The sequence below is a fragment of the Podarcis gaigeae genome (assembly GCF_964106915.1).
Source record: "Podarcis gaigeae genome assembly, chromosome: 15".
Lineage (NCBI taxonomy): Eukaryota > Metazoa > Chordata > Lepidosauria > Squamata > Lacertidae > Podarcis > Podarcis gaigeae.
The window spans coordinates 38958914-38972839 of NC_139692.1; the positions used below are offsets into that span (position 1 = coordinate 38958914).

Sequence of the window (13926 nt, forward strand, 5' to 3'; positions counted from 1 at the left end):
AACTGAACATGCTTCAATTTATACATAGTCCAGGGGGTATCAGCTGCCCCTTTTTGGCTTGTTGGTTCAATGAGACTTCCTTGGTTGGTTTGGCTGATCTCTTTGTCATTTCTTCCCTTTGGCTAGACCCGCAGCAGTTCTCAACCTGTGGCTTCCCAAATATTGTTGGACTACATCTCCTATCATCCCTGACCACTGGTCATGCTGGCTAGGAATGATGGGAGTTGTAGTCCAGCAACAACTGGGGACCCACAGGTTGAGAAACACTGGGCTAGAGCAAGGCAGGCTTAAATCTCATTCCCTCCATGACTTCCATTTGCGTAACACAACTTCTTTTTCTCCCCCACGTGCCCCACCCCTCTGTCCCCCCCGCCAAGTCTGCTCTGGAGGGTTGAGGGAACTCCCAGGACAGATTTGAGGGGCACACAGAGGAAAGGGAGATGTCCTTGTGCAAATGGGATGACTTTGCAGGCTGCAACCCTAAAGCATTTTGAGAACGACGACAAAGGTGCAGTATGTGGCACCTTAAAAGATACAGCACATTTATTGCGGCATAACCTTTACCTGCACTTGAGAGTCCACTTCATCAGATGCAAGAAAATGTTATAATTCATGTGAGCAGATATGCAATTTGTATGCATTGTCTTGTGCTTTGCTTTTAATTATGTTTATTTATCTGCATATTTATAATCCACTTCGCAAGACTCGGGACAACTTGCGCTCACTTCCACTCCTCTTGATGTCCCCCCCCCCCCCGCCTTTCTTTGTAGCTCAGAAGGGCCAGTGGCTCTCTGGCTTCTTTGACTACGGCTCCTTTTCGGAGATCATGCAGCCTTGGGCTCAGACAGTTGTGGTTGGCAGAGGCAGGTAAGTCGTTGTTGTTTGATATTTGTGGAGAATTTTGCATGTTCAAAGCACTGAAAGGTACATTATTTTGTTGTCATTTCTACAACAGCCCTGCACGGGAGCTCAGTATAATTATCTCCGGACTGCAGATTAGGGCAGGGGGCCTGCTTAAGGCCCTGCTGTGAGTTTTCCAGACAGATATGAAATTAAAACTGGTTTCTGATTTTTAGGTCACAGCCAAACTTGTCAATACAGTAAGTTGGGGTGGGTAACCTCAAGCGCAGGGGCCAAATGTGGCCCTCCAAGCCTCTCTTTGTGGCCCTCAGGACTCTTCCATAGGCCAGTCCTCTGGCCACAGTCTTCACTGCCCTTGCTTCATCCCTTCCTTTAATGTTTTTGCCTGAGTGGAATATGTCCTTGAACGCAAATAATGCATTATTCCCTGCCTGTATGGAGGATTGGGAGGGTGTTTGGTGAAAGCTCAGTAATATCCGCAAGAGAGAATGTTCTGCCTCGTATGTACTTCTCTGGCTTTCTTGCTCAACTTAAGCCCTATCTGTGGTTCAGAGGGAAAGGATGGCTACATACGATGCTGCAAAGTGACTAAAAGACTGAAAGCCAAGGAGAGGCAATATTCTAAATGCCTAATCACTTTGCATATGTTTAATTCTAAAATTGATGGCAGTGCTCTATAGATTTGGGGCTGGGTATGTGAGGGTTTTCTTCCTCCCCACTTCAAAATAAATTTCCATTTTCCCCAACAAAACAAAAAGAACAAATCCCCACAAGCAGCAGCTGCTGTCTCTTCCTTGGGTTTGGGGGGTTTTCAGTTGGAAAAACTGCGCAGGAGGAAAGGGTTTAACCCCCTCTCTCATTTTGGATCAGGATCCAAAGTGTTTAAAAATGTCAAGTTGCACAAACACAATTGTGCATTTTGCCATTCGTTACCAGGCTGGGTGGAATACCTGTTGGCGTGGTTGCGGTTGAAACCCGGACAGTGGAGCTGACCATTCCTGCAGACCCTGCAAACCTGGACTCAGAAGCCAAGGTATGTTTTATAGCTCCTAAAACATGGCATGGGTCCTTGGGGGATGCTGAGGGCAGTTGCTGTTGAGGGTGGTAAAAATGTGTCTGTTTCGTTCTTTGCAAATGGGTATGAAAAGTGACAAGGTAATTCCGACTAGATCTAGCATGATGTAGTGCAGTGTTTTTCAACCTTTTTGGGGCAAAGGCACACTTGTTTCATGAAAAAAATCACGAGGCACACCACCATTAGAAAATGTTAAAAAATTTAACTCTGTGCCTATATTGACTATATATAAAGTAATTCTCTTGAATAGGAATCAAATAAACACAAAGAAAGTATTTTATAATTACTTTATTATGAAATAGTAAGTAAACAGAAATATGAAAAATTATAAAATACGTTATTTTTAAATCTTTCGAATTTTTCAATTTTTCCCACGGCACACCAGGCAACATCTCGCGGCACACTAGTGTGCCGCGGAACAGTGGTTGAAAAACACTGATGTAGTGGTTAAAAATGTCAGACTAGGACCTGAGAGTCCAAGGTTCAAATCCCCACCTGGGCATGAAGCTGAGTGAGTGACCTTGGGCCCAGTCACTGCCTCTCAGCCTAACCTGCCTTACAAGGTTATTGTGGGGATCTTGGAGGAAAAGGTGGGATATAAAGGCAATAAATGAATAAAAATGGGACAAACTTTGGAGGCAATGAGCCACAGTGCACACAAGCCTCCAAGTTACACAGAGCTCTGTGTTAGTAGAATGGGAAGGACTGCTTAACTTCTCAGTTAATTCTGCAACAAGGCACTGACTTTAAATCTGTCCTTGGGGCCACTCACATGCCCGCATGCATCCGAAGCATATCCCTTTGAAGTGATATAGCACTGGGGGATATCTGTGATTCTCCAGCTGATAGATACCAACTCCCATCAGCCCTAGATAGACCGGCCAATGGCCAGGGGTGATGGGAGTTGTGTGAGATGTAGGCCAACAACACTGATGTTCTCCAGAGCAACATTTATAGGGAGCACTCCTCCATCCTTCACTCACATGAAAGGAGGGGTGTATACGCAGTGGGTCTCCATGGGTTGCACACGCAGAGACCCACCACACCTCCTGTTTTGCTGCATGCCCTGCCTGTTTTCGCAACCCCCCTGCCCTGACAGCTTTTCCTTGATGACCCAGCAAGTCTTCAAATAGCTTTTGTGGTGTTGCTGCTGGGGTTGTATCCAGGATTCATCATGCTCTGAGCAGACCCATTGACATGAGCGGACAGGACCACCGTGGGTCCGTTCCATTTCCACGAGTCTGCTCTGAGTGCAGCCCCCTGTGTCTTAGCAGCTGTGGACTAAAGCAACCTTAATCTCCTGCAGTTAATCGGTTTGGGTTTTGTACTCACAGCTTTTCGCTGCTTCTGCTAATGCTGCCTTACAGTTGATCCTTGTACTCACCTGCAAACCATTTCCTCTCACTCACCTTGCAACAGATTATCCAGCAGGCTGGCCAGGTGTGGTTTCCTGACTCAGCCTTCAAGACGGCTCAAGCAATAAAGGATTTCAACCGGGAAGGGCTGCCGCTGATGGTCTTTGCAAACTGGAGAGGCTTCTCTGGAGGAATGAAAGGTTATTATTGTTGTTGTTTAAAAATGGGTGGGGTTTTTTCAGCCAGTGGTTGCTTTTGCCCATTGGGATTGGTGGGGTGGACGGCAGGGAACCCAACAGTACGTGAAACTGACTCATTCTTGTTTTCCCCACATCCTCCTCCCTCCCGCATTGTACAAGGGCAAAACTAGCAATGAGAAAGAGGAAGTTGATAGCAAGGGCCACCTCTGGGCTGGTTTTAAGTCAGCAGGCAGGCAAGTGGATGCTAGCCAAGGGTAGACAGAGGCTGGTGGGGCAATGCCCTATTTGTCCTCATGGACCAGCTTCCACTGCGGCGAGGAACATGTATTCCAGAGAAGAAGCTTCCTCAAAGAGCGATCACCTTGGACATTATCCAGTGTCAGCCGATAGAGGAACCCAGGGAGCAAGTTAAGGGAGCATCTGTTGTCAATCTTCCCACACTCCTTAAGAGAAACGCTTGCAATTTTGGTTTCCATGTTGGGTGGTAGGGGGAGGCGGGAGCTGGAGGGGGGCAGAGGATTAAGCAGAGAGTGAAAATAAACAATTATACCACCCCTCGGTGCGCCTAAGAACACACAAATACATGCATATATACACACACTCCGCTAAGATTTGGCTGCGCCGTGGGTAAAATGACTCCAAAATTGTGTGTAATGAGTAGGAAAAGATTAGAGATTGCTCTTGCCATGTTGAGAATTGACATTAGTAGAGGAGGAGGGGGGGGGCTCTTTACAAGTCAGCCTAGGAGGTCTAATTTAAGCCGTTGCACACACGCACACGTGTCCCCAAACACACTGGCTTTTGCACATATATTTATATCCCTATATGCATATATAAACAAAAAAATCTGTATGATAAATAAAGGCATATCGAGAGTGGGAAAGGTTTATTTTTGCCGAATGAGCTCCGTCTAGCCGCAAGGCTATTCAACATAATGCAAAAATTAAATTATTATTTCCTCTTTAAAAAAAAGAAGGAAGAGGACGCCTTGAATATTTAGATGGAGGGAAGCAGTTTATTTAGACGAACCGCCAGTGACCCACAACAGCGAGACATCAAGCGTGAAATTTACTCGAAATTAGCACCGGGGTCTTGGGCTCAGCGTGAATAGCGGTTGATAGGATGCAAATCCCAAAGATATTAAACCGCCTTGCTGGTAGCGCTACGGGGTCGCTCTCGGTTGGTTTTTCATGTTATACTTATTATTTTACCCACCCCACCCCCACCCCCTGGGACAGGTTATAAATAACAATAAAAAGGGGAAACGGTTACCAGAGACTTTGACCAGAATGAAAAAAAATAAAATGAAAAGACCTTTAAAAACAACTACAACAAACTCTGATTACCTGCATGTTTATATCGCGGCGGAACCTGAGAGTAATGGATTTAGGAGACTCTTTTTATATGTACGCAATGGGTGTATTGCTTGGTGTGTGTGTGTTGTCATTTTTACTCTGAAGCTCCATCCAAACTGCTAAGGATGATTCGAGCTTTGAGTGTTGCCCAGAATTGATGGACAGAGTCAGAGAGCAGGTGGGGGAGAGAGAGAAAAAGTGCAGTTATCCGAGCGAGAAAAAATCCAGATGCCTGTGTTTGCCAGTGCAAACCTATAAGGTTGTTCCGGTGGCCTGGGAAATTAGACTTTTAACTTTGCACCGGACGATTTGAAGGATTTTCTGTCGGTGGCAGAATGTTCTGAGGTTATTGTGTCAAAACTGAAAATGCTTTCCCAGCCCATTGGAGAGAGGGGACCAACTATCACTGCTTCTGTTTTGCTAAGAGCCCCTGCTTCGTATGCAGAGACCCCCCAGGTTCAGCCCTCGCCACCCCCAGATAGAACTGGAGGGGAACCCCTTTCTGAAGCCCCGGAGAGATGCTTCTGCCAGTCAGGGTAGATGATACTGAGCCAGATGTCCAATAGTCTGCTTCCTATGTCCCTGGACATAGTCTTCCTCTAACCTGTGACTCTCCAGATGTTGGATCACAACTCCCTGGTGGCTGGGGTTGGTGGAAGTTAGAGTCAAATGATATCTGGAGGGCCACAGGTTCCCCATCTCTGCTCTAAAATAAGCTTGTATCCCCTTCAGTAAGTCCGCCCAGCTGTACTTGGGACTTCTTCCCCAGTAGCACAGTCCTTTACTTTTGTCAGATCTCCTTCCTTTGCCTTTGCCTGTTAGTTTAACAGAGAGCAATGGAGGGACTGTGGAACACAAGCAAAAATGTACATAGGAGGCAAGTTAAACCTTTGGTACATTTAGCTCAGTACTGCCCACTGCAGAGGTTCTCAGGTGGCAGTAGAGAAGATCCGTTCAGGTGGTCTGTAGGAAGGTTGCAGAACACTATGCTCACCAAAAACAAACAAACAATGATCTGGTTCATCCATCACATTAAGAAAACAAATCTAGTTATTTTTTAAATAGAGGGGTGGTAGTGGTATAAATTAATGTAGCCTGGACTTGCCAGTCTGCAATTGAATTCCATGCAAAAATAGCTACATTCAGGAAGCTCGCTTTGATTCATTCCTGCCCCATCTCCTTTTTCTCTTTATTTTATTTTTTTTAAATCTCCGTCTCTGTGCAAATGAGAAAGGGAGGGAGGGAGGGAGGGAGTGCAGTCTTCCCCATTTGGCCAGCCTCCTTCTACCGAGCTAAAATATTCGCTCATGGCAGGAGTGAAAAATGCCAGGCTAATTACACAATTATTTTATTATGTAGCACTACTAAAAAATGTCTCCTAAAGAATTAATTTGGTTAAAATAATTTGAATTGAGCAATTATTTTCTTAACATTGGAATTAGCTGAAAGGAGCTTCAAGTGGTTTATTGCTAGCACTACATAATAAAGTGATTGCTTAATTAGCAATAAATTTGTCATTCCCCTTATATATATATTTATATAAAAAATAAGGATCTTTTCTTTTTCACCCAGAGATGACATTCACTCCCCCTTAAAAAAAGTTCCCCCTCTTTGCTGCTAGCATTTATTTTTTTTAGTGTTCCGTTCACCTGAACATCGGTTAAAGAATACATTTGAGCAATTCTTGGAAATCCTTCAGGAGTGCAGTCTTTAAAAAAACTATTTCTCACTTCTCATGATAACCAGGAAGATTAGATTACAATCACCTTGTAAATGAACCCACAAAAGTGTCTGGTAGAGGGTGTCAGGCAGGGAGGCCAACAGTAGGGGGAGCAAGAGCCAATGGCAGATAGAGCCAACTAGTTCTAGATTTGTCCCCTTCCTCCGCCTCCCCACTTCTCAGTTCTACAAAGGGCAACACTGAGATGGAGGAAGAGGGAGCTGTCAGGCAGGGCCAGGTGGCAGCTGTTTGAGGGCAAACTGGGACTGGTGGGGTGGAGCCCCATTCACCCTAATACAGGCATGGCCAAACTTGACCCTCCAGGTGTTTTGAGACTACAGTTCCCATCATCCCTGACCACTGGTCCAGTTAGCTAGGGATGATGGGAGTTGTAGTCCCAAAACATCTGGAGGGCCAAGATTGGCCATGCCTGCCCTAATAGATCAGCCACTCCTGTGTACTACAAGCAAAATAATGAGGTAGCCAGAAAAACACCCTCCAGATGTTTGGGACAGCAGCTCCCATCAACCTCAGCAAGCACAGTGCAAGGTCAGCAAAGGCTGCCGTCATGCAGTCTGACTGCCCCTGAATGTGGAGGTTCTGTTTGGCCCATGTGGCTAGCAGCCATGGATCTATCTCCCTTAACCATTAAAAAGCAATAACAAGCCATCGGAGATAAATGGCGCGTGGCCACGTCACCTCAAGCTGAAGCTGTGAATTCCATGAGTTAACCATGGTGGGCTCTGTGCGCAGCCTTACTTCCTGTTTGAAGGATTCTTACACCTGTGTCCTTTCCCCTCCCTGTGCAGACATGTACGACCAGGTGTTGAAATTCGGGGCCTACATCGTGGACGGTTTGCGGGAGTACAGGCAGCCTGTCCTTGTTTACATCCCGCCCCAAGCGGAGCTGAGAGGAGGCTCTTGGGTGGTGATCGATCCCACCATTAACCCCCGGCACATGGAGATGTACGCAGATCGGGAAAGCAGGTAATTGCTTCAGTCTCGCACCTCCTTCCATCCTAGCTTGCTTACCTCAGAGATGCAAACACCCAACTAGCTGAGGGATGCCCAGATCCCATCATTGTGAAGTTGAGAGTCCCAACAACCTATTAGAAGCTGCCATGTACAGAGACAGACCCATTCAAGTCCAGCTGACTGCAGCAGTGAGGGGCATGGCCTGGGAAGAAGGGGTGTGGCTAGGGAAAAGGTGAGGCCTGGAGAGAGTTTTAGGGGCATACAGAGAGGCCTGCATTTGGGCTCTGTATCTGAGATTCCGCTCTGGACAGGTGTGAAGCAGGACAATAGGTGTGGCTCGCGGAGCAGACTACCACTCCCATCAGCCCCTGTTGGCACAACCCATTGTGCTCCAGAATGTCAGGAGGGCACCATGTCCGGGAAGGCTGCTTTTAAGGCATAAAACTGCCAAGAAGCCTAGTCTGGCAATTTGAACAATGTGAAGGGATGCATGGTCTGGGGTTTGTTTTGTTTTTTTGCTATGAAGTGCTTCCTCCCCCAGGGCGGATGCCACACTCAAATAAATCCTAGTCTAATATATGATTTAGTGCTAGAGTTCCCCTCTTTTTCATGAGGTTTGAATCCCTCGGAGGCTGCTTGCTGTGGGGAAGAAGGGTCTTGCCCACTGAGGGGCACCTCCCAGTCTAGACGCACTCAGCCTTGAATGGAGTAGCCTCTTTGAGAACATATTCCTTTTTATTTCCCCCCACCCCCTTTCTTCAGAGGAGGGGTTCTGGAGCCCGAAGGCACAGTGGAAATCAAGTTCCGAAAGAAAGATTTGGTGAAGACAATGAGGCGTGTGGATCCCATCTACGTGCGTCTGGCAGAACGACTTGGTGAGTGTTGGTGGGGTTGCTCTTGTGCAAATAAAAACCTGCCCAGCTAGTTTCTAAGAAATGCACCCACTTTTCCCTTCCGTTGGCCCATTTTGAGGCTTTTGCCTGTCAGAATCATGGGGGGTGGGGGGGTGAAGATTTGTTTGGTGGTATTTTTCCACTCCTAATTCCTCAGGTTGTAAGGCAGAGAACAAGAAAGCATTTAGGAGGTGTGTGTTGTGTGGAAAGGCCTGTCTAAGGCCAGGTGTGTAGATTTTTTGGAAACGATTGGAGGCTGCAGTTACAGTTCCTGCATTAATTTACAGTGGAGGCTGGTCCATTGGGGGGAATGAGGCAGGTGGTTGGGGGAGTGCTGGACCTGGACATAGCAGTAATCTTTGGGATTTATACAGTGCTTTCTCTATTCAATAAAGTGCATCAGTTCAGAGAAAAGGCGAGTGAGTGGTGACATGATAAGCATTTATTAAATGTTCCATGGCATGGAAAAAGTGGAGTTTTTCCTCCCTCTTTCATTGCACTAGAACTCATCCAATGAAGCTGAATGTTGGGAAATTCGGGACAGATAAAAGAAAGTACTTTTTCGTGCTGCACGGAGTTTATGGAACTTGCTCCCCCAGGAGGCAGTGATGTCTACCAACTTGCGTGGCTTTAAAAGAGGAATGGACAAATTCATGGAGGAGGGGGCTATGTTCTTACTCCACTGTCAGAAGCAAAAATGATTCTGACTACCAGTTGCCAGACACCGCTGGAGGGGAGAGTTCTCCTGTGCTCAGTATTTGGGTTTCCCACAGACATCTTGGCAGCCACTGTGAGAACAGGATGTTAGACTAGGTGGGCCATGGGCCTGATCCAGCAGAGCTCTTTATTTGTGCCCTTACATTCTTATGACTTTTTTTTTTTAATACCTTACTGCATGTTGGTGCCATATCTGTATGGAGGTTGCATTTAGGCTGCTTGGTTTAAAACCCACAAACATTGCAGCTAGGCTGCTTTGCACTGAACCCTGAAGCTGTGTCTGAAAGCGTTTTGTGGTATGGCAAACCAGGAACAGTTTGCCATTTCTTCGTAGGGGCTGGATGTGTCTGAGCACAAGGGTGAACATTATTTTGAACACATGACTCCTCCCAACCAGAGCATTAGATGTGCTGAACTCACACCCTGAATCCCCATTTTTGATTCAGCTGCTGTTAACGTCCCCTGAATCTCTTCTTCTCACCCTGGTTTGCACTCAGCCTTTCGGAGGTATCAATACAAAACCAAGAAGAGCGCTTTTTACTACCATTAAAAGAGGCTTCAAATTTCTCCCCCTGCCCTTTTTTTAAATGGCATGGTTTGTTTGTTTGTGTGCGTTTTGTTTTTATTTAAAAAAAATCTATTGATGCCAATCTCCCCCCACCAAAGAAACAGGCTAATAATTTCTGTGCAAAACACCACCAGTGACACCATAGGCGGAGCCCCTTCTCCACCATCCAGAGAGAATGGGAGAGTGTGCATTAAAAGCTTTGGATGCTGATAAGTGTCTTGCTTAGATGGCTCATAATTGCTCTCAATGTTGGGCCATCGGTGGTGGTGGTGATTCTCCCCCACCCACTAATGCTGTTCAAAAGCAGGATGAGCCTAGATTGTAGGACACAGCGAATTGCATAATTTCTCCCTCTCTCTCTCTCATTTTTTCCCATTTTTTTTTTTGTGCCGGTTTTTCTTTCTGGCCAATTTAAAATTTGTCAAAGCCGGTCGTCTTCTGGATCACTGCCCTTTGATATTTTGCGCACTCCATTTGCCACAAACAAGCCGCAGGGCCGCGGTTCATGCTGACTCCAGCAGAAGCGCAGAGAGTTCCATTTATCTTACAACAGCCTGCCGCACACTTGCTCATTAGCTGGGGGTTCGCTGCCTCTCTTAACCCCTGAATGGCCGCTATCATTTCTACCGAGCGGCTGCTTTGTGGCAACATCGGGGGGGGGGGGCACGACGACACAATGGACGGTACTCTTGCATCTGTGTGTCGTTGGCGGGGGGTGGCTGGGTGGAGGGAATCCGAGGGCAGCGTTGCGTTTTCATTCTGAACCTCTCTCTCCGCCACTGGGTTTCCACTGGCAGAGAGGGCTTGGGGGCAGCACAAGGAAGATCTTGAATAATGTGACACAGATCTGCTCATTATCAATTTTTTCCCAAGCGTCGTAACCGAAATCTTTATTAGTTTCGTGTTTATTAAAATGTCACTCAATGTTACGTGTTGAGCTTTGGCATAAGTGGAAGAGCTTTGGCGCAGCAGGGGGGGATGTGAGGCTGTGTGTCTTAGCGCTTTTAGGCTGCTTAAACTTTTTAGAGCTTGCCAGTTAGGCTTTTCTTATTAAAAAAAAACAACCCACAAAAACTCACATGAGATTTATTTATTTTTAAGTCTTTTGGTGATGATTTGTCGGCAGAAAGGGTTAACCAGGAATGTGTGACTGCGAAAACAATCAAGCCAACATTAATATGAAACTGGCCATAGTGCAGCATGCAGCCAAGTGTGGTTTTTAAGTCAGTACAGTCAGCCAGTGGAACTCCACGGCACAGGACAGAGCAGGGGCCCACTGGAGAGACTCGGTATAGGGGTGGAGTCAGCTACAAAATGGTAGTGGATAGAGACAGAGTTTGGCCATATCAGTTCACAATTAAGAACATCATTTTCTATTGACAGATTGTTCTTTTTGAAATGGCTGAATTCTTTGGCATGGTGATTTCCTTGTGGCAATGAGTTCCACAGCTCAGTTTTCCTCAAACTAAGTACAGGCCTTGGCTCTGGAAGTATTGTGATCCAGTCTCTCCTTTTTGGGCAGAATTTGCTGATAAAGAGGCTAACTGGAAAAGGTCATTTATTTTGCGTTTTCTCTTACTGCCTTTACACTTCGCAGAGTATGAATTCTTCTCCCATTCTCCTTTCACACTTAACTTGTCCCTTATACACCATCGAGACTTCCAGTTTCCTTCATTTATTTATGTGCACTTACTATTCGCTTTTCCTTTACAAAACGTAATCCAAAGCAACTTACATAGTAGTACAAAACCAAAACAGAATAAAAACCACAATCACATTCATGCTTATAAAAGGCAGACCTACCACATCCCACCCACTGAAAGAAATCACAAATGTCTAAAAAAAACACCCTCCAGATTACAGCCAAAAGCCTGGGTAAAAACAGATGATTTTGCCTGGTGCCTAAAAGTAGATAGTGATGGCACCAGGCAGGTCTCCCTAGGAAGAGCATTCCATAAGCAGGGAGCCACCACAGAAAAGGCACTGCGGTCCTGAGCTCAGTAAGGCAGTCAAATCTGAGCTGCTTCATATACCCATAGCCAGAGATGGGAGCTGGAGGACTGAATGGAAATCCTTAAGGGAAGAGCTGTGTTTTAGTGGAGAGTGCTTTCACACGTGGGCACCCTTCCAGAGGTGTTGGGTGTGGCAAAAGTGTGTGTGGCCTGATACACACATCCAGCAAGCAAGAGGCATTCTATCTCAGTTCATGCACACTTTCCCCAGCCAGGTAGAATCACTTGAGGAAGGTGCAGAGCAGGGCCAGTGAGGAAGGTGGCCTTGTCGGGATCCCAAGGGCCAGTTAGAGAGGCCTGGAGGGCCACGTATGCCACACCCACCCCGAGACTGAGGTTCCTTGTTTTTCATGCAGAAGGCCCGTAAGTTCAGTACCCGACATCTCCAGCTTAACAGGATTGGGCATTAGTTACGGTGGGAGACCTTTCCCTGCCTGAGACCCTAGAGAGCTGCTTCCAGTCAGAGTTGGTAGAACTAGGCTAGGTGGGCAAATAGCATGAACCCGTATATAAGGAATCTTCTGGAGTTTCTGTTCACTCAATGTCAGTAGATAAGGGATGCTGAACTACTAGGAGCCTAGATCAGTCTTTGCGTGTCACGTTTTCAGGTTAAATGAGTTTTTTAGCATTGATTTTATTGTATGAACGCCGTGTGGTGTCTTAACAGCATTCGAGATTGTGGCTCTCGGTGCTATTTTGGCTTGGGAAATTGCGAGAGATGGAAAGCAATGCAGGGACTGGCGGCTTTCTAACTTTTCTGTTGTTTACTTGCCCTCTTGCTTTTGGTCGTGGTCCGTTACAACTTGGGAGAAGCACAGATTTTGTTATATGGTAAGAGTTTTAAATGTTCAGAAATATTAATAAAAACGTTCTCACAGCACCATGGTGAATGTGTCCTCTCAGATCAGCTGCTTATGAGTTGTTGACCTATTGAAGGTACAGTAATAGGTCACACACATAATGAGACACACACTGGGTTGGGAGGGATTGACTAGCCAACATCTTTGACTTGCTAGAGAGCGTCCATCTCTTTTTTAAAGGGAACGCAAGTTGAAACCCCTTCAGACTTGTGATCTTCTCCTCCGCCGTTGCCTGCTTGGTACTTTGGGAGTTCCAGAATGGCCATTCGGCATCAGATGACTTTGTAGGGTGATGCATTGTTGGAAATTTGCACTTGTGGGATCTTCCTTTAAAAAATAAAAACAAGGTGTGTGAGTTGTCTGCGCTGATAGCTTCTGCAAATGCAATCTACCTCTCAACAGCACTAGTGTTCGGAGATCCGTGAATGCAAAGAAGAGCCCCGCTGGATCAGGCCAATGGCCCATCTAGCTCACCTTCCTGGTCTCGCATCAGTCCACCAGGTGCCTCTGGGAAGCCTGCGAACAAGGCATGGGTGCAGTAGCCTCCTCCCCACTTGTGACTCCCATCAGCTAGTATGCAAAGGCATATACTGCCTTGGAGGTAGAACACTGACATCATGGCTTGTAGCCATTGGTAGCCTTATCCTCCTGAATGTGCCGGGACCGCAGCAGCCTGATGACTCCAGTGGTCCATGCATTGGTAGCCTCAAGGCTGGAGTACTGTAAATGCGCTTTATGTGGGGCTACCCTTGCATTTGGTCCAGAAGCTTCAACTAGCGCAGAATGCAGCAGCCAGACTGCTCACAGCAGATTACTGGCAACCTGTTACCCCGCTGTGGAGAGTAGCACTGGTTGCAAGGTACTTGTGTTAATTCACAATGCCCTAAACAACTTGGTCCCATAGTATATTTTTGCCACAGGAGTATGCTGGTCAGTACAGAGTTGGGAGTTAACTCTTTATTAGCAAATGCACAATCTCTACAAACTTGGCTGAGTGTTGGGCCTAGTGAGCATAGCAGCTCATTCCCGGTGGTCTCACTCCATGAAGATCAGTTACCAAGACTAAAAGTCCCTGCCTCCTTTCAGCTGCCTATGTCGCCTCCTCTCCAGGGCTTTTCCCAAGCAGTCGGAGACTGCACCTGCATGCCTGTCTTTGCTCCTCCCGCCTCATGCCTCTTCTGGTTCTGGGAGTCAGCAGAGAGGAGCTGGTCACAGCAAGAGGAGGAGACACCTGTGACTCTTTCCCAGCCTGACTCATCTCTGCCTCTTTGCCTCCCTCCTCTGCTGCTTCAGCCTCTGCCTCTGATTCTGGGCTTCTCTCTGCCACGGACTCCC

At 46.7% G+C, this 13926-nt stretch overlaps 1 protein-coding gene across 9 annotated transcripts in view; it reads left to right on the top strand.

The window, feature by feature from the left end:
* The window catches only part of ACACA (acetyl-CoA carboxylase alpha), a 187110-nt gene that overhangs the window by 153248 nt on the left and 19936 nt on the right, over window positions 1-13926 (top strand). For all 9 annotated transcript variants that reach the window (XM_083714255.1, XM_083714256.1, XM_083714258.1 and 6 more), the window contains 5 exons: window positions 771-867; window positions 1798-1894; window positions 3356-3491; window positions 7376-7553; window positions 8304-8416. In XM_083714255.1, coding sequence (XP_083570381.1) covers window positions 771-867; window positions 1798-1894; window positions 3356-3491; window positions 7376-7553; window positions 8304-8416 — 621 coding nt within the window. The remainder of the gene's footprint in view (window positions 1-770; window positions 868-1797; window positions 1895-3355; window positions 3492-7375; window positions 7554-8303; window positions 8417-13926) is intronic.